Raw genomic sequence first — 21,566 nt, forward strand, 5'->3', positions numbered from 1 at the left:
ATTTTGTAGCATGTAAGATATAGCATGATTGGAAGGCAGAGACCAAGTTTACCTTCCCCAAACAGGAAGATATGGTCTTCAGTAACATATCTGCAGTTTCCCCATGATCAAACAGCATCCTCACCTTCTTACATGGAAATGCACTCATTGTGCTCCAGAAAGCCCTTACAAGGGGCCAGCGCTGTGGCATAGAAGGTTAAGCCACTGCCTGCAGCGCCAGCATCCCATATGGATGCTGGTTCAAGTCTGGATGCTCCACTTCTGATCCAGCTCCCTGCTAATGAGCCTGGGAAAGCAGCAGAGGATGGCCCAGGTCCTTGGGCTCCTGCACCCTCATGGGACCCAGAAGAAGCTCCTGGCTCCTGGCTTCAACCTAACCCAGCCTCCAGCTGTTGCAGACATTTGGGGAGTGAAGCAGCTCACGTGCACTCTCTCTCTTCTCTTCTCTGCCATTTGAATAAATAAACAAACCTGGAGGGAGGTAGGCAGGCAGGCAGGCTTTCTGCCCTTATGAGCCTGAAGAGGTGAGGCCTTGGAAAGGTAGTAGCAAGTGGAGGGAACAGCCAGGATGGGGTCATGTCTGGATGATGGGCTCTATCTTTCCTCTCCTCCTTGTTGTATTCCTTGTCCCATCACTCTATCATTACACCTTCCTCTTTCCTAAATTCAAGTTAGCTGTCTAATGTCCATTCCTACAAGAGAATGCCAGGTGACCTCTTGATCTCAGCCAGGCAACCTGAAGAGGTCCCCTGGGGTGGGCTCCTCCCTTGCCTTATGTTCCCCCAACAAGCAAGCACCCCTCGTTCTCCAGCTCCAAGTGTGCTTCTCAGACAGACAAACTTTCAGATTTGTCAGCAGCACCCACCCAGTTCCTGGACCCCACCCCAGCTGACACAGTGTCCACAAGAGAAAAATCCATCTATACATGCCCCACTCCGTGACCACTGCCTTTGAGACATGCTAGAATCAGCCATCATTTTAATGACAACAAGCACTCATCTCAGGAAATTATTCCTATTCGTTGCCCCATTCAAAGCTGCATTTTCTGTCCTCTATACTGCTTCAAAAAATGTAGATAGAAGGGACTTGGTGAACCACTCCCCATTTTATGTGCTCACAAAGGAAGGGAACATGACCCATCGATGCACATTTCGTGAGGGAGAGAGGGCTGGGTCTGTGGGGCAGGAAGCATTTATCCATCACCAAGAAACCCAGGAGGGGGACTTCTCCCTACCACAGACCTTAGTTTCTACAGGTTCCCGTGCCTCCACTTCCCAGACTTCCTGGTACAGCAAGAGGGATTTGCGGCTCTATTATTCCAGAATGTTCTCCTCCACAGCTGTGAATCATTTAGGAGACTGGGGAAGCAGTTAAATTATTGGTTTCAGACCTTTGATTTTCTAACTTTGAAAAGACTAGAAGGTTTTACAGTACATTATGCACATTTTATGAAAAATAAAGCGTTTAAAATTTAAAACATCAGAAAATGACCAAAACAGAGGCCTCAGGATAAGACAGAGGCAGCCATTGACAGACTCTTGGGTACAGGATGGATCATCTTTAGAAGCCAAAAAGGAAACCACACAATAACAAGAGCCAAGCTAACTCCTTCCTTTCCCTAAGTACAAGTTCAGATTCACAAATCCCATGCTCCCAGTGCAGGACACAGAGAACAGGCTGTCTGTTAAAAGAAATGTTTAATGGGGAGATAGCCATTCTCTGTTATGCTAAGGGGAGAGACTGTTCTCAGGTGAGGATGTACTGTCATCTCTGCAGCTCTTCCAACAAGACCTGGGTTAATTTTGGAGAATTCTGCCTTCCCACAAGTGCTGTGCAAGCTTTTTTCCTGTTTGCATAGAAGAGTGAAATCTCTCAACCAGGTGCCCTCAGCAGGCATGAGGGCAGCAGGAAGCCTTGGCGTCCTTGCATGTGAGTGAGGCTTGAAAAGGTCACCAGTTCTCCGCAGGCTGGGAACAGGGGTGACTACAGAATAATTGCCGGTCCTTGAAAGCCACAACTTTCTGGGGACACCTGATCCTGTCTGATGTCTGTCGAGCTCTTGTAGGACAACTTGAGCCATGATAGCCGGCTTCCTGGTTGTTAAAGTGAGGACATGGCCTTTCTCCCCACCACAGGTCAGAGGGCACTCTACAGTGGGAGAGCTGTCTCCTACAGGGTTCTGCCTGGGCCTGCAGGTCCTCCTTCTGCTGATTTAACTGCAAGGCCTCGAGTCCCCGCTTGCAGGCCAGAGTGTCCTCTAGAATTTTTCCAAGGGCTGCCATGAGCTCATAGGCTTCAGGAGGTCCACAGCTCATAAAGAGAGCTCTGTCTTTCTCAGGGATTTCCTGCCCTGGGCTATTTCTCTTGGGACTGAGCCACTGAAAAAACTGTCTCATCTTTCTTCTGAAGTAGCTTTCAGGAGGATGTGGTTCCCTCTGTGACAGGGTCTCAAACGTCCCCTCTAACTTCCCGTCCTCAGCAAGATGGCGCCTCCTTACAGCTCTAGATGTCCCCAGTCCTGTGTCCTCACATCTGCGCTCTCCTGCCGTGAGTCCCTTAGGGCACAGTCTCCTCTCCGCTGGTGGGGTGTTCTTACGCAGGCACCCCCTTAGGATATGATCATGGTCCCAGAGCTCCTGATGTGGCACCAGGCCCGACCCTTTGCTCTTCCAGTGGAAATGCAGCACCTGGGAGTCTGCCATCTCACTACTGGAAACACTGTAGGAATCAGACAGTGAGGAATCAGAAGTCACACTGTCTGGAAAAATGGATGCATCACTGGGACAGTCTTGACTCTGGCTCTGATCCCCACTCTGAAATTTAAGCTTCAGCTCCCTAAGCAGCTGTTCCTTACAGGAATGTAGTGCAGGCTCTTCAGGGCCTGGGATTCCTGGTGGGGAGTGTTCACTGGTGCTGGGAATGTCCGCCGCACTTGGAGTCACAGTTTTCCTCTGGGCATTGGTGATGGTTAAGCTGTCACCAGCTTGTAGTGGAAACAGGGGTAAGTCACGGGCCTTGAACATTTCCCTGTGCATGTTGGATGTGGAAAAGTGTTCGGAATCCTCATCCTGCATCTTCTTTTCCTGACGCACGTCTACGCGCTCACTGTGATCACTGAATCTCACTTTCCCACATCGTGATTCACAGCCAGCTTCAGCTTGCACTGCGGGCTGCTCTGGGCCCTCGCGTTTCACTGTTACAGCCTGTTTCTGACTTGCTTTGTCAAAGATGCGGTGAGAGAGGGGCCCAGAAGCCCCTCTGCCATCTCCGACTGTCTCATCCTTCCCTGAAAGCACACAGCTGGCGTCAGCAGGTGATTGTCTCAGGTACTCCTGCCCTTCCTTTCCCACAGGGGAGGTGGCAGGAAGAGAAAAATTCAACCCGGGAGCTGGGCTTTTTGTTTCTACCTTGTCTCCATGCAAAGATTTGGAGCTTTTGTCAAGGGATTTAGAGCCATTAGCCTTGGTAGCCATCCCAGGAATATGGGTGGCAGACAAGCGAACGCCTAATTGTGGAAGCGCCCATGTTTTTGCTTCTCTCGTTGTAAAGAGTTTTATGGATTCGAGAACCTTCAAGGGTAGGCCCCACTTCTGGTTTAGCTGAAACCTTATAATATGAGCTTCTAGTACCTGTTGGGTTTTGGGATCAAGAAAGGAAAGCACAAAAGTGGTAATCTGGTAGCAGGTCCTATGCACCACGGGTGCCAAATGTCCATTTTGCATACTGACATGATAACTCTGAGGAAGAGGTAATGAATCATCACCAGCCAGCCACGAGCAACACACTAGTAAAGGAATCCTACCCTCAGATATCTGCCAAAACTTCCTTTTCAAATGTAACCTGAGGATGCTTTTCATCTGATTCTCATATAAGGCCCTCCTTGAGACCCTTCGTAATTCATTCGTTGAGTCGTCTCTCATCAAGTCATTTTTTGTCTCAGACACAACCTGCTGAGTCTTCACTGGGTAGCATTCAGACACTGTTGCTGGGTTGTCTAATGAATACCTTCCCAGGATATTTCCAAGATTCTTTGCCATGTCCTTCCTCAGCTGAAAACTTGTGTGGACTCTCTCGTGGAAACTTCCTGGGATTGGCAATTCCATGTTACCTGCATCCTTGCTTCTGTGGCACTGAAGCTCAGAGAGTTGAGGGTGAGCATGTCTGAAATTCTGCTGAACTGTTCCTGTTGAGTTGCACTGAGGTTCGGTCAGTGCTGGAAATTCTTGACTCCTGTGGACATGGGCACAACAGCATGGGGTTAGCCTCTTTGGAACACGAAGCTCCAGTCTCTCCTGATGTCCACTGTCGATATGAAAATGGTCAGGAAAAACGGATACTGGAGTCTGGGAGGGCTGCCTGAGCAATGGAAAGTTGGAATCTGGAGAACTAGGGAGTTCTTGGCATTTTTGGAGCCCAGGAACTAAATCCCATAAACTTTCTTGTTTCTGAAACCCATGCCATTCCAGCTGCTGATTTTCATTTGAGATGAAAGAATCAGCTCCTCTGTGTAGTCTATGGAAAGATACTCTGTGGCCCTCGATCTGGGGTGAGGATGACGGCAGTAGAGTGAAAGGGCACTGAACTTGGGCATGGGAATGGACATGAGCTGGGGATAGAATCTGTGGTTGGAGCTTGCTTTGAGGAAAATGTTGGTGATGTGGGTTAGTGAGGGGAAGGGTGTGGACATGAGGAAGATGCGGAAGGTTTTGCTCCTGTATTTGGAGTGCGAAAGCATTACAGCTTCCATTGAATAAGACAAAGTGATGTTCAAATGAAGAACTGCTCCTAGAGACCAGGACAGTGGCCACCAGGGACTCACTGTGCAGAGAAGGAAGACCCCAGAAGAGCTGGCTGTACTTCTGCTTCAAGTGTTCCCCCAAGTTCTTGACATACAGGAGCTGCTGACAGAGGCACAGTGGCGCTGGGTTGCCTTCGGTGCCCAAGCCGCTTTTGGTGGCTGTGGCATCCTGCTCTTGCACAAGAGGCAGCAAAGAGTCGCCTGAAGAAGTCAGATGGTGTTCTGACCCCATTTGGCTTGAAAGTGTTTCTTTCATATTTTCTTTCTTTTCCAAAGTCCCAAAAGCCATTCCCTTTCCTGTTTGTGTCTCTGAGAGTGACTTTATGTTAAGGCCAAGGAGAAAAAGGCTACTGACATCCATGTTCGTAGTATCAAAGTCTCTACAGAAACAGGTCCTGGGCGGAGGGTGGGAAACATGCGCTTGCTGGAAGTCTCCGTGTTGTAATCCGGGGAATATTACATTCCTGGTAGGAGCCTGCCACTGAGATAATCCTGACATAGCCAGACTTGAAGCGTCAGTGCTGCTGGTGGTGGGGATGTAGGTGGATGACTCGCCAGGGTGACTCACCATGGACAAAGCAGCCTCTGCGTGAACAATAGAAACCGTTCTCTTATCACCATGTGATTGAGGGCCAGGAATGGCAAGTGGTTGGGATGAGAAATGGTCCTCTGGCGACTTGAAATTCAAGGGAGAAATAGGCTCTGGTGGCACAGAGTCACCCAGTGGTGAGAGTGAAAGAAAGTCAGATAAGGGGGTGGCTGGCTTAGGTGAGATGATGGAGGGGGTGCCTGGAGAGGGCCCAGATAAAGTGTCTGGTACTGCGTCTCCTGAGGGGACTGCAGAGACAGTGGAGGTCACAGGAAACGATGGCTCAATCACAGAAGATGTGGAAGACGAAGACGCAGCAGAGGAAGCATCATCCAGGCACTCCGGAAGCAGCAGACGATGGACCATAGCACTTGCTCTATTACACACCTCACAGAGGGGGTCTGGACATAGCAGGTGACGAAAGTGAATGATGGCGTGATGCTGGCCCAGGTGGCTGCAAAAGACAGGAAGTGCAAAACTCTATCCAGCACCAGAACAGGGAAAGGACAGCTTGCTGGGCTCTTTGGGGTGAGATGAGCTGACTGCTGCTACCCCCTGCACATTATCTCACACCCATGTCTTCACAATAACTTCACAGACTCTCCCCCAAGGCTTTCATCACATACCTGTTCCAGAACCACTTCTGCCCATGACTAAAGCAGGCTGAACTGATTCCCTGGAATGCAGAGAACCTGCTACATAACAGAGCCAGGAAAGACAGGGAAATACTCATCACCTTTCCAGCATAGAAAGCAACTTCCTTCTCTCTTCTGCTTCTCTCTGGCATGTTCTCCAACCTGGGGAACCAGGAGAGTGGATTACTATACGAAATAAATGTAAATGCATTGCGATCATACAGGCGTTCCCTTACAGGAGCCCCTTGGATTAGAAAACTCTGAAGACTCCAAAATGGGTATACAAAATCAAATGGTCAACAATAATATTTAAAAAGTTCATTTGTGTATGTATATTCATTAATAAAGCATTTTCACATACATCAAGAATTGTGGAGCTCAAAACCGATACATCAAGCACAGATGTCAGTGGTGACTTCAAAAAGTAATCTGAGCATCCAGGATGTCAAAGGACTTACACAAAACTGGAAACCGAAGTCCTGATTCCCAAACTAGCTGTCTTTCCATAACATCTTACATCACCAGGTATTGGGCAGTAGCCGCTGCTCAGGTCCATCTCTGATTCCTGCACATGGATGGGTGCAGCAGGGACTCTGAGGAGGGTCTCAGCTCCGCCTGCCCTCCTTGAGCCTCCGAGGTTTCTGCTTGCTAACGGACAGCATTAAGTGACTACATCCACCTGGGCATTCATGGAAGGGACAATGAAGGGTCATCCTCGGAAAGCTCAGGTCAAATAGAGAGAACCTTACCTCTGTATGTTCCACCTTTCCTCCTCCTCTTGACTCTGCCCCGACACTGAGGGCGTAAAGAAAATGATGAGAGGCTAGGGCTCACTTCTCTCCCTCCTTTCATTATCCAAGAATCATTTTCCTCCCAATTATAAATAATAGAACATTTTCACTTCTTCTCATTTGTTTTTACTGGTGATCAAATATTTTCCATTTTTCCTTCTTTCAAAATTGCTAAGGAGAATGGTATCTGTTGGATCCACCCCTGCGGTTCTCAATGTGATGTTGTCTGAATAAAGAAGGGACAAAACCCAAGGCCAGCAGTCACATCTCTGCTTTTCAGAGGACCTCACATCCCAAGGTCAGCCTCTGCCCCAGCCTCTGCTCAGAGACTCTAAAGGGCTCAGCACTGTGGTCTTGCTCAGCCCTGCAGGGAGGAAGGCTTGCAAGGGACACCTGATAAGGGAGTAGGACTCATGATTAAGAGTTAGGAGAAACTCTTCTCTTTCAGAGAATGCAAACTCCCCAGCAAAGTCAGTTCAGGAACGTGGATGGCATCACTGTGCCTAGAATTTTATCCTGGCATCCTCCACCTCATCAGATACGTAGTCTGAGAGCTTCAGGTGGAAATAATCATTCTCTGGTGAGAGATTTCTGCTTCCAGCTCTGACATTTAAAAGCTTGAAAGTCACACTCCAATCTCTAGAAGAAGCAAGACACTGAAGTATCTGAAATTGACTTTTTTGGAACCATCAGGTAATTGAGATCAGAGAGAATCACTCCTAAAAATCTTCAGAAAAAGTGAATGAAGAGAATCATAGTTGACATCAGCCTACTTCAAACAGAAGTCCCTGGAGCCAGAAATGGTAGGAACACTTCCTTAGATGTTTGGTGAATTGCTGGATGAGGAGCATGGGTTAACATGAGAGTGAAAGCTCCTGAGATTGCAGTTTTAGGGAGACTCCGGTTTGCCTGGGTTTTCCCATCTATGACCCCCTTCAAGTTCTCATAATAAAGAACCAGCAGAAAACCATCATATTTATGACAGGTTAGAGGAGAGGTAAAATTTTTTAATATATTCTGAATGTTCTGCTTAAGACACCTACTAAGCAAGGGAAAAGTCTACCAAGAGCCTTGTCCCACATGGGAGAAGTCAGGGTACTCAACTCTATCCCTCTCTAGTCTTTATATCTCATCAAAAAGTGCGAGAAAAGCTTAGAAACACTTGTGAACACCACAGCCACAGCCCAGGGACACGGGACCACAGAAAGACTTAGATTTAATGTCTCCTCCTGCACACCTTACCACCACATTCATAGGGCTCTAATATGGTGTCAGGGCATAGTACCTGAAAGAACAGCAAAGTGTAGACTCTGCCCAAGGAAGTGATCAAAGGAAAGCCTAAGGGATGAAGGGAGTCAAAGATGTGAACATTACAGGAAACTGAAGCCTGTGTTTGTTGAAGCTACAGTAAACTGACCAGATTAATATAAATTCCAGCATGTAAGGCCTATTTACCTCAAATCCTATTATCCAATTCATCATGTCTTAAAGACTCACATGGCAGGCAAACAGTCAGAAAAAAAAAAAAAAAACCTGAGTAGACAAAGCGAGCATCAGACCATACTCAGATATTGTACCAATTTTGGAATTATCATACATGGAAACTAAATGTTTATGATCAGTATGTTAAGGGCTCTAATGGAGAAAGTAGGAAACATAGAAGAATAGGTGAAAATGTTAATATAGTAACCAAAAGGAAATGTTTTGGAGAAAAAAAATATCATCACGAAAATGAAGAATGCCTCTATGGGTTCATCAATTCACCACATGTGGCCAAGCAAGGAATGAATGAGTTTGAATATATGCAAGTAGAATCTTCCTGAGCTGAAACACAAGTGGAAAGCAGTCAAAAATCTTTTAAAACCCAGATTCTCTGAATTTTGAGAACTATGAGACAGTCTCAAAATTTCTAAATATGTATAATTGTAGTAACTGAAAGTAGAAGAGACAGGAAATGAAGTAGAAGAAAGAATAAATATTTAAAGAAATAATGACTGAGATTTTTTAATTAGTGACAAATTAACCATTGATCATGCAATCTCAGACAAAACTACACCCAACAAATACAAAACAATCTATACTTAGGCATATCATATTCAAACTGCAGGAGATACAAAAAAAAAACAAAAACAAAAACAAAAACAAATCTTCCAGGGGCTGAGAAATAACACCATCCTACAGAGGAACAAGAATAAAAATTATAGACTTCTCATCATAAATAGTGAATCAGGAAAAGTGGAGTGAAATAGTTACAGTGTTGAAAGAAAACAAAAAATGCACCAAAAACTACACTTCTATATCAAGGAAAATTTTTTTCTTTTTCTCTTTATTTCTCTGTCTCTTTTAATTCTTTTTTATTAATATAAAGAGAATAGAGGCCAGCGCTGCAGCTCAATAGGCTAATCCTCCGCCTAGCGGCACCGGCACAGTGGGTTCTAGTACCAGTCGGGGCGCCGGATTCTATCCCGGTTGCCCCTCTTCTAGGCCAGCTCTCTGCTATGGCCCAAGTGCAGTGGAGGATGGCCCAAGTGCTTGGGCCCTGCACCCCATGGGAGACCAGGAGAAGCACCTGGCTCCTGCCTTCAGATCAGTGCAGTGCCCCGGCCGCGCCGGCCACCAGAGGGTGAACCAACAGCAAAAGGAAGACCTTTCTCTCTGTCTCTCTCTCTCACTGTCCACTCTGCCTGTCAAAAAGAGAGAGAGAGAGAGAGAGAGAGAGAGAGAGAGAATAGATTGTATGCATTCCATAGATACAGTTCCAAGAAGATATCCACACTTCCCCTACTCCCTGCCTCAAACTCATCCCCCTCGCTCTCTCTCCTCTCATAAGTTTTTGCAAAGATATAATTGTAAGCCATCCTATATTCACAGGCTTAATTCACAGCTAATCATAATTTTGAGCAAGTAGAAAGTAGGGAGACCAGAGTTTCAAAGGAGAATAAACAGGAACTAAAAACAAAAATCATATTACAAAATGTCCTTTTCATCCCTATATATTTTTGTATTCTATATTAACTACCACGTATCAGAGAAAATATATATTTGTATTTTGGGGACTGGCTTACTTCATTAAGCATAATGATCTCCAGCTGCATCCATTTCGTTGCAATAGACAGAATTTTACTCTTTTTACAGCTAAGTAGTATTCTATAGTGTATATATGCCACATTTTCTTTATCAGTCATCAGTGGGTGGATATCAAGGTTGATTTCCATATCTTAGCTATTGTGAATTGAGCTGCAATAAACATGGGGTACAAATAACTCTTTCATATGCTGATTTCAATTCATTTGGGTAAAATCCCAACAAGCTAGGTTATATGATAGATTTATTTTCAGATTTCTGAAGAATCTCTATACTGTCTTCCATAAAGATTGCAGTAGTTTACATTTCCACTAGCAGTGGATTAGGGTGTCTTTGACCCTACATCAGCAGCAGCATTTTTTTTAATTTTTGGATGATGGCCATGCTAACTGGCATTTTCCTGATGGTTAGTGATCCTGAGCATCTTTTTATGTGTCTGTTGGCCATTTGAATTTCATCCTTTGAAAAATGCCTATTCATGTCCTTTGCCAATTTCTTAACTGGATTGTTTGTTTTGATGTTTTTTAGTTTCTTGGGTTCTTTATAGATCCTGGATATTAATCCTGTATCAGCTGCATAGTTTGCAAATATTTTCTCCCATTCTGATTGCCTTTTTCCTTGAGTGTTTACTTTGCAGGCATAAGCTTCTTAGCTTGAATAATCCCATTTGTCTATTTTTTCAGTTATTGAGTGTGTTTCTGGGTTTTTTCACAAGGAGTCAGTGTCTATGCCATGTTGCAGAGGTTCCTTGATGTTTTCCTCTAGTACTTTGAGGGAATTAGGCTGTAGATTTAGATCCATGATTCATTTTGAGTTGATTTTTACATAAGGTGTAGGGTAGGGGTCTTGTTTCATACTTCTGCATGCATAGATCCAGTTTTCCCAGCACCATTTTGAAGAAACTATCCTTCCTCCAGAGATTGACTTTAGCACATTTATCAAAGGTTAACTGGTTGGATTAATTTCTGAGGTTTCTATTCTGTTCCACTGGTCAACATGTCTATTTTTTATGTTTTTATTATAACTGCCCTGCAGTCTGCTTTGAAATCGGGTATTGTGATCCCTCAAGATTCTTTTTATTGTTTAAGATTACTTTAGCTCTTTGGGTTTCTTATGTTTCTAAATTAATGTTAGCATCATTTTTACTATATCTGAAAACAATTGACTTGGGTATTTTAATTGGGATCACATTGATTCTATAAATTGCTTTGCATAGTAGGGACATTTTGATTATATTAATTCTTCTAATTACAAGACCAAGGAAGATTTTTCCATTTTTGTACATTCTCAAATATCTTTAATGTTTTGTAACTTTCATTGTAGAGATCTTTCATGTCCTTGGTTAAATTTGTTCCAAGGTATTTAATTTTCTGTAGTTATTGTGAATAGTACTGATCTTACAAGTTCTTCTTCAGCCATGCCATTGTCTGTGTATAGAAAGGGTATTGATTTTTGTGTGTTAATTTTGTATCCTGCAACTTTACAAAATTCTCTGATGAGTTCCAATTGTCTTTTAGCTGAGTATTTAGATCCCCCCGTGCGTAAGATCATGTCATCTGGAAACAGTGATAATTCGACTTTCTCCTTTCCAATTTGTAACCCCTTGATTTCTTTTCCTTGCCTGATGGCTCTGGCTAAAACTTCCAAGATTATACTGAACAGCAATGGTGAAGATGGGTGTCATTGTTTTGTTCTGGATTTTAATGGAAATACTTCCAACTTTTCTCCATTCAAGATGATGCAGACTGATGATTTGTCATATATTGCTTTGATTGTGTTGAGCAATGTTCCTTCTATAACCAATTTGTTTAAGGTTTTTATCAAAAAAGTATATTGTCAAATGCTTTCCCTGATCTGTTGAGATAATCATGGTTTTTACTCCTCAATTTGTTAATGTGATGTATCACATTCATTGATTTGCCTATGTTGCACCATCCCTTCATACTAGGGGTAAATCCCACTTGGTCTGGGTGAATGATAGTTCTGATGTGTTGTTGGATTTGATTAGGTAATATTTTGTTGAGGATTTTTTCATCCATGTTCATCAGGGATGTTGGTCTATAGCTCTGTTTCTTTGTTGCATTATTTTTCTGGTTTTGCAATTAAAGTGATACTGGCCTCATAGTAGGAGTTTAGAAGGGCTGTCTCCCTTTCAATTATGTTAAACAGCTTTGAAAGAACTGTAATTAGTTCCTCTTTAAAGATTTGGCAGAATTTAGCAGTGAAGCCATCTAGTCCTGGGATCCTATTTGTTGGGAGGGTCTTTATTTCTGATACAAGCTCTGTCTTGGTTATTGGTCTGTTTAGGTTTTCAATGTCTTCATGACTCAGTTTTGGTAGATTGTATGTGTCCAGGAATCTATCCATTTCTTCTAGATTTTTCTATTTTGTTGGCATATGTCTGTTTCTACTAATCCCTGATGATTATTTTTATTTCTACAAATCTTTTGCAACATTTTCATTTTCATCTCTGATTTTACTAATTTGGGTCCTCTCCTTTTGGGAGGTTAGTTAGGTTAATGGTGTATCAATTTTGTTTATTTCTTCAAAAAACCAGCTCTTCACTGATGTTTTTTGTATTATTTTTGGTTTTAAATTTGTTTATTTCTTCTCTAATTTTAATTCTATTTTTATTTCCTATTACTAATTTGGGGTTTTTTCTCATTTTTCTAGGCACTAATTAATATAAACTTCCCTCTTAACCCTGCTTTTGCTGTATCCCATAAGTTTTGATATGTTGTGTTATCATCTTCTTTCTAGAATTTTTTTTTATTTCAGTGAAGATGCATGATAGTCAAACTTTCAACAGTAAAACATAAAGAAAAGAGTCTAAAATGTACATGAGAGAAATGCCAGATTATTTTCAGAGGACCCTCAATTATACTAACAGCTGATTTCTCATCAGATGCCCTATATGCTAGAAGAGCATGGAGAGATATAGCACAATTCCTAAAAGAAAAAAAATTGTCAACCCAGAATGCTATACTCTGCAAAACTCATTTATAAATGAAAGTAAAATAAAGACTTTCCAACAAATAGAAATTAAAAGAATTTGTCACCACTCATCCAGTGATGTGCTACACATAGAGAGAATCATAGTCATCATTATGACAGACTGTGAAAGCAGAAAATCTCCTCTTAAAAGCGCAAAAGAAATCCAAAGCGAACAATGGGAATATTTATCTAAAAACAGCAAGATCATGTAATATTTCACCAATAATAACCTTGAATATAAATGACTTAAATTCTCCAATTAAAAGATATAGACTGGCTGACTAGATTAAAAAAAAAAAAGACCCATCTATTTGCTGCCTGTAAGAAACACACTCACCAACAAAGATACACACAGACCAAATCTGAAAGGATAGAAAAAGATATTCCGTGTTAATGAAAAGCAAAAATGAGGTGTAGCCATTATATATGCACCAATGCCAGGGTGCATGGCTATTTAAAATAAACATTAATAGGTATAAAGGGAGACATAGACGCCAAAACAATAATAATGGGGAACTTCAACACCCCAATTTCATCAATGGACAGATCAACTAGAAAGAAAACAAACAAACAACAGAGCTAATCTACACTATGGACCAAATTGATATTTACATGATATTTTATCCACAGTTGCAGAATAAACATTTTTTCATCAGCACATGGAACTTTCTCTAGGATAGACCATATTCCAAGCAATAAAGCAAGTCTCAACAAATTTTAAAAACTTAAAATAATGCTATATGTCTTTTCTGACCACATGGAATGAAGCTGGAAATTAACAATTTATCAGTCTCCAGAAAGTATGCTAACACATGGAAGCTGAACAACATGCTTCTGAATGAACAATGGGCCACAGAATAAATTAAAATGGAAAATATCTTTCAAAAGTGAAAAATTAGTAACTTTCTCATACAGCTAAAACCAGAGGAAATCCATCACCAGCAGGCCTGTTCTTGTGAGAAATGTTAAAAGAAGCTCCATCAGGAGAAGGAACTGATCACACAGACCTATATGAAGAAAGAAAGGACTCCAGCAACGGAATAAAGGAAAGTAAAATAAAACTGTTTTTCTTATTCTTAATAAAAAATAATAGCAATAGCAACAACATCAAATTCTGAGATCACAGTATATGTGTAAGTGAAATGATTGACAGCAATATTATAAGGGACAGGAGACAAGGATTTGGAAAGTTTCATTTTTAGGAACCTGGACTATCTGTGAAACAGTCTAGGGTTGTTTGAGATTGTACTTTGAATGGCTGTAAATTTGTATTACAAACTCTAGAGAAAATATTAAATTTTAAAAGAAATACAATTGGTAAGCTAGGAGAGGAAAGAAAATTGAATCCAATAAAAAGTTTGTTTGACAATATTGAGAAGGATGAAGAAACAACAAAACAGAAACAACAGTATAGAAATAGTAAGTCTTTACATATCAATAATTTTAAATATAAAAGAATTAAAATTTCCACCAAAAGACAGAATAACTGAATGATTTTAAAACAATACAAGATCCAACTATATGCTGTCTCTAAGAGACACACTTCGGGGGCTGACATTGTGGCACACTGGTTAGGTTACTGCTTGAGACACCAGCATCCCATATCAGAATGCCAGTTGGAGTCCCAGTTGCTCTACTTCCAATCCATCTTCCTGTTAGTGTGCCCAGGAAGGCAGCAGTTGACAGCTCAACACTTGGGTTCCTGCCACCCTTGTGGGAGGCCAGGACAGAGCTCCTGGTTCCTGACTTTGGCCTGACCCAGCCTTGGCTATTATAGCCATTTGGGTGGTTAACAAGTAGATGCAAAATCTCTCTCTCTCTCTCTCTCTCTCTCTCTCTCTCTCTCTCCCCTAACATTCTCTTTCACTCTTCTTTTATGTTTATTTGAAAGAGTTAGAGAGAGAGGTGGAGACAGAGAAACAGAGTTGAGTGGGAGGTGTCTTCCATCTGCTGATTCACTCCCCAAATAGCCAGAACTGAGCCAATCCAAAGCCAGGAGCTTCTTCTGGGTCTCCCATGTGAGTTCAAGGGCCCAAGGACTTGGGAAATTCTCTGCTGCTTTCCCAGGCACATTAGTAAGGAGCTGGATTGGAAGTGGAGCAGCCAGGACTCAAACCAGCACCCATATGGGATGCTAGCACTGAAGGCCAGGGCTTTAGCCCACTGCACCACAGTGCTGGCCTCCACACTTCTTTTCAAATAAATAGATCTGTTCATAAATATATAGAGACACACACATGATGTTTAAGGGTACACATAGACTAAAAGAGAAGGGATGAAAAAAACATTCCATGTAAATGATAACTCAAAGAAAGCAGAGGTAGCTAAACGTATCAGACAAAACAGATTTTGTATATACACAAGGGCAGTGAAATCAGCACCTCAGAGCAAAGTCAGCAATCATATGTCCATTAAAGCATGATTCACAATAACCAAGGGATGCCTGGGGAAAATGGCTATATTGAGATTCAGAAAAGAGCTCTGCCATCTGCCATAGCATGGATGAAAGAAGAAGACATTATGCTAAGTGAAATAACCCAATAGTGTGTTATCTCACACGTGGAAGCTTGCTTAAAAAGTTGAAAACAGTGAGACCGGCACTGTGGTACAGAGGGTAAAGCCGCCACCTGCAGTGCCAGCATCTCATATGGGCACCAGTTCAAGTCCTGGCTACTTCACTTCCGATCCAGCTCTCTGCTATGGCCTGGGAAAGCAGTGGACTATGGCCCAGGTGTTAGGCCCTTGCACCTGCATTGGAGACCTGCAAGAAGCTCCTGGCTGCTGGCTTCGGATCAGCCCAGCTCTGGCTGTTGCAGCCATTTGGGGAGAGAACCACAGATTCTCTCTCTCTCTCTCTCTCTCTCTCTCTCTCCCTCTGCCTCTCTGTAACTCTGCCTTTCAAATAAATAAATAAATCTTTAAAAATAAAGTTGAAAACATACGGAGTAGAACCCTTTTTATCTGAGGAGAGGGAGTAAAAGAAGGAAATGAGAAAGTGAGTCAGTTACTTAAACATACACAATTTGTCATATACCATAAATACATACAATTAAAATCATATAAAATATTATCCAAATAAAAGTATACTAAATAAAATAAAGTTAATTCTTCTTTAAAACTATAAACAGAAGGAAAAAGGGGAAGACAGAAAGTACAGGTTCGGTGAGTTACATTTACAGAAAAGGCAGCTGTTAACCCAACCATATTAAAAATGATTTTAAATATGAATGATCCAAATTCACAAATAAAGGGCAAACTCTGAGTGATTTAAAAAGTCAAGACTAATCTGTATGCTGCCTACAATATTTGAATATAAAGAGACACATGGTGCAGATGTTTGACATGTCTCAGCAGGAGGAAAATCAGTAAGTATGCCTGAATAGCACCATCAATCAACTTGATCAAATTGACATGTATCTAAAACTTCATTCAAGAATAGCAGAATACACATTCTTCTCAAGCACACTAAGAAAGACAATGTTCTGGGCTTTTAAACACATTTTAAAACATACACACACATACACAAAGACACTGTTATGATATGTTGGGTTATTGTTACTGTTTATTTATACTGTCTTACCCAAAGATTATATGGCAATAATAACTTAAGCAGAGAAACCTATAAAGAATAATTCTATGATAGATTCAGGAATGCTGCTTAGTGAATAAATCCTTAAGACTTTAGCATTAAAAAAAACAGAAATCATACAAAATGTTTTAAATTTCCCAGCAGAATTAAACTATACATCAACAAAAATAAACAGATACAAATCCAGATATACTTGCAGATTATAAAAAATATTAAGGGGCCAACGCCATGGCTCACTTGGTTAATCCTCCACCTTCAGCGCTGGCATCCTATATGAGCACCAGGTTCTAGTCCCGGTTGCTCCTCTTCCAGTCCAGCTCTCTGCTGTGGCCCGGGAGTGCAGTGGAGGATGGCCCAAGTGTTTGGGCCCCTGCACCCACATGGGAGACCAGGAGGAGGAGGCACGTGGCTCCTGGCTTCGGATTGGCACAGCGCCGGCCATGGCGGCCATTTGGGGAGTGAACCAACTGAAGGAAGACCTTTCTCTCTGTCTCTCTCTAATCTCTCTCTACAACTCTACCTGTCAACTATATATATATATATATATATATATATATATATATATATATATAGGGGCTGGCAACACTGGCATCTCATATGAGTCCTGGCTCAAGTCCTGGCTGCTGCACTTCCAATCCAGCTCCCTGCGAATGTGCCTGGAAAAGCAGAAAATGATCCAAGTACTCGGGCCTCTGCTACCCACGTGAGAGATCCAGATGAAGCTCCCAGTTCCTGACCTCAGCCTGGCCCAGCCCCCGCCATTGCAGCCATTTGGACAGTGAACCAGTAGATTAAAAGACCATTCTCCCTCTCTCTCTACAACTCTGCCTCTGCCTTTTAAATAAGCAAAATAATTTTTTTTTTTTGACAGGCAGAGTGGACAGTGAGAGAGAGAGACAGAGAGAAAGGTCTTCCTTTTTGCCATTGGTTTACTCTCCAATGGCTGTCGCGGCTGGCGTGCTGCGGCTGGCGCACCGCACTGATCCGATGGCAGGAGCCAAGTACTTATCCTGGTCTCCCATGGGGTGCAGGGCCCAAGCACTTGGGCCATCCTCCCCTGCACTCCTGGGCCACAGCAGAGGGCTGGCCTGGAAGAGGGGCAATCGGTACAGAATCCGGCGCCCCGACCGGGACTAGAACCCGGTGTGCCGGTGCCGCAAGGCAGAGGATTAGCCTAGTGAGCCACGGCGCCGGCCACAAAATAATTTTTTTTTAAAAATACCAACTCATTGGTCAAAGAAGTATCAAGACAAATTTAAAATATTTTAAACTAAATTAAAATGTAAAAACAATTTATCCAAATGTGTGAGATTCATCAGAAGCCATTCTCAGAGGGGAAGTGAGAGCTTGAAATCCATATGATTAAATAAGAAGAAAGGTCTAGAATCCCTGAGCAGCTCTGGTTCACCTACCTGATTGATGTCTCTCTGTTTCCAAAATAGTGGGAAACACAGACTCGTCATCAGGTAGCACAGGGACAGAAAGAAGATCCCGAGCCCACACAGGAAGTCGGGGATTGGAAGACCCAGGAGGTCAAACTGGAGCTCAGCCATGGTGCAGGAAGGCCCCTCGGACGAGGAGGGTGGTCCCCGCTCGGAGAAGCTGGGCACTGCAGTGCACATTCTAGACCAGAGTTCCAGGCCCACATCACAGAGCTTTCAGCACACTAGCAGGGGTTCTTGAGGGCGGGGGAGGGGGCAGCATTGGGCCATGAACCCACAGTCGTCCCCCACCCTCTGGGCCAGCAGAACTGTCCATCTCCCTGGGGCCCTTTAAGTCTTCCTCCCTACCCCTGATCCTGACCTGTGCTCTATAAGGTGTTTTGGCCTTAGTGACATTTCCCGTTTACTCTACCTGTAGCCTAGCTACTGCCTAAGACCCGTTCCCAGCTTGGCGAGCCCCTCTGAGCACCACAAAATCTCACAGTGTCAGACAGGCCCAGGGAGTTGCACCCTCCGGTTCTACTCTGTCCCCACACACTCAGTGTTGTTAATAATCTGCATAAAAATAAAGAAAAAGAGGCCACCGAACAGAAACTGACCCCATTCCCCATTTCTTCAGAAGCATCTCCATTTACCAGCAACCATTAGAGAACAGAGTAGCCTGAGCCAAAGCCAAAAAGCATGGGGGAAAGGGAGACAGGAGCAACCTGCCCATGGTAAGATAGTTATAATCCCTCAGTAATTCTTTTTCTCAGAACCCCTTTGGGGTTATTCTGCCCCTAAGGGGTCTCAAAGTTAGTGCCCTGCACCCATGCTGTGCACTCTCTGGTGCTCCCTCATTCTTCCCTCTTCCAAACCCTGTCTCCTTCCCAACATTTAAAATTCTGCTTCAGCTTCACAGAGATTGTCCTGGGCTACAACCTGCACAGCCAAGCCCATCTTCCTTCAAGGAGCAGTCTTCTCTTTAGCAACCTGTGACCCCTGATGAGCACATGTGAACTTACACTTAGCGATGCTTTCACACAATGGTCACTTGCTCCATGGCAGGTTTTATATGAGTTCTTCCCATCTTCGTGGTAACTTTTCACCAAAATTCCAATAGTCTCCTCTGTACAAAATGTATGGAGGTTTTAACCATGATGTGATTTTAGTTGATGGTGTATCTGAATTTGTTTTATCCCATGTTAGGTATTTTTTAACTGTTATAACTCTTACAGTGTTATTATTTAAATGATAAATTGCTGAAATTAATCTCCAGGTCATTTTCTTTTTTTTTTTTTTTTTTTTTTTGACAGGCAGAGTGGACAGTGAGAGAGAGACAGAGAGAGAAAGGTCTTCCTTTGCCGTTGGTTCACCCTCCAATGGCCACCGCTGCAGCCGGCGCACCACGCTGATCCGATGTCAGGAGCCAGGATCCAGGTGCTTTTCCTGGTCTCCCATGGGGTGCAGGGCCCAAGCACCTGGGCCATCCTCCACTGCACTCCCTGGCCATAGCAGAGAGCTGGCCTGGAAGAGGGGCAACCGGGACAGAATCCAGCGCCCTGACCGGGACTAGAACCCGGTGTGCCGGCGCCGCAAGGTGGAGGATTAGCCTATTGAGCCACGGCGCCGGCCCTCCAGGTCATTTTCTTATATTGCTTGCCTACATTCCTTCCTGAATCCAATGAATCTGCCTTACTCTGTCACTTAATCCTTTCCTTCTCATATGATAAAGATCTACCAGTAATGGTAGTGCTCTCTGCTCATAAAATCCTTCCATGTAGCATTGCTTCTCTCACACTTTTTGTTGTTGTTTGTTTGAAGCAAGTACAATCTTGGCAGACCCCTTAGGTCTCTGGGACTCACAAATGCAAAAACATGCTTAGAAATCAGAGCAAGATAAATTTCATTAAAAAATCCAGGTGAGAAGGGGTTATAAAATGGCCCATTGAATTTTTTCTTTCAAAATAATCATGTCACTAAAAATAAAAAGTTGAGAAATTGTTCCAGATTAACAGAAACTAAAGACACATAAAACTAAACATAGCACATGATTGTAGACTGAATCCTGCAGTGCTGATACTTTTTAAAAAGGCACATAGGGTGGATATTGTTGGCCCAGCAGCTCAAGCTACTGCTTGGGATGCCCACATGCCATACCAGAGTGCCAGATCCAACTTCCTGCTAATGCATCCTGGAGGACAGCAGACAATGGTTCAAGCATGTGGGCCCCTTTCATCCATGTGAGAGACCTGTATTGAGTCCCTGACTCCCGGCTTTGGCCTGGCCCAGCCCTGACTGTGGTAGGTATTTAGACAGTGAGTCAACAGATGGAATAGCTCGCTCGCTCGCTCTCTCTCTCTCTCTAACTCTGCCTTGCAAGTAGACTAAAAATCAATACATAAGCATTCTTTGAAAGGCATAAAGTATACTACTGGATAAATTGCCGAAAATATGAATGGGAGATGAACTGAAAGTGGTACAGCAATATTAAATTTCTAATGGGTATAACTGAGTGCACAAGAAAATTGTCTTAATAAATACCATGAAATGTTTAGAGAGAAAATAAATGATACATAAAATGTATTTTCATATATTTCAAGTGTATGCATATTGTTCTGGCCCATATGTCTGTGTGTGTGAAACACAGACAAAGACAGATGAGAGTCCCCCAACAAATCAAGTTTACACTAGGTAAATCTGAACATAGAGTATGATGCTTGTCACCCATGCAACATTTCTTCCAGTTTAATGACCTTCAAAAAACACATTTTAATAACAAATCATCGCCTCTGTTATTCTGAGTTTCACCTGACCATTGAGACACTCGGCTTTAGTTCCTGGACTTGCCACCACCACACTCAGCCCCCAGCAAACAGATGTCGCAGTTTCTGTCCCAGGCAACAACCTGGGGCACTCTTTCCACATTTGAAGCAACTATCATTTCAGCAGGGTTTTACACATTGCTGGAAAAGATCACCAAAGATGTTTTTAGTGATACACAATGTCAAAAAAAAAAAAAAGAGAGAGAGAGACAGAGAGACAGAGAGAAAAGAAAGAAATTCAGGGAACCATGTTTTCAGCTTGAAATCCATTTCTTTCTTATTCAGTGCCACCCATGCCTCATGTTCCTTTTTTTTTTTTTTTTTTTTTTTTTTTTTTTTTTTTTTGACAGGCAGAGTGGACAGTGAGAGAGACAGAGAGAAACATCTTACTTTTGCCGTTGGTTCACCCTCCAATGGCCTCTGCGGCCTGCGCATCACGCTGATCCAAAGCCAGGAGCCAGGTGCTCCTCCTGGTCTCCCATGGGGTGCAGGGCCCAAACACCTGTCATCCTCCACTGCACTCCCGGGCCACAGCAGAGAGCTGGCCTGGAAGAGGGGCAACCGGGGCAGAATCCGGCACCCCGACCGGGACTAGAACCCGGTGTGCCGGCGCTGCAAGGCAGAGGATTAGCCTAGTGAGCCACGGCGCCAGCCTGGCCTCTGCTGTTCTCTCCTCTTACCAAACTCAAGAACTTAGCCTTTTCAAACCCATTACGTTTCTGACAGTTTTATTGAAATATAGTTCACATACAGGCCAAGTCATGCATTTGAAGTGTATAACCCTGGAGTATTTTGTATATTCAGCTTTGTGTGCCCTCCACCAGAATCCAGTTTCAAACA

General features: G+C 43.1%; 1 protein-coding gene across 1 annotated transcript; it reads right to left on the reverse strand.

Annotated features, from left to right (window-relative positions):
* Positions 1 to 1,756: 1,756 nt before the first annotated feature.
* On the reverse strand, positions 1,757 to 4,465 carry LOC100353975 (spermatogenesis-associated protein 31D1). Its single transcript, XM_089306463.1, has one exon. The coding sequence runs from the start codon at positions 4,101 to 4,103 to the stop codon at positions 1,950 to 1,952; it is 2,154 nt and encodes a 717-aa protein (XP_089162589.1). The 5' UTR covers positions 4,104 to 4,465; the 3' UTR covers positions 1,757 to 1,949.
* Positions 4,466 to 21,566: the final 17,101 nt, after the last annotated feature.

This window comes from Oryctolagus cuniculus, chromosome 1 (genome assembly GCF_051225735.1).
Source record: "Oryctolagus cuniculus isolate XC-2025 breed Fujian yellow rabbit chromosome 1, ASM5122573v1, whole genome shotgun sequence".
In the NCBI taxonomy this organism is placed as follows: domain Eukaryota; kingdom Metazoa; phylum Chordata; class Mammalia; order Lagomorpha; family Leporidae; genus Oryctolagus; species Oryctolagus cuniculus.

Coding starts and splice junctions, on each gene's coding strand:
- LOC100353975 (XM_089306463.1), bottom strand. CDS start 4,103: ATGGAATTGCCAATCCCAGGAAGTTTCCACGAGAGAGTCCACACAAGT.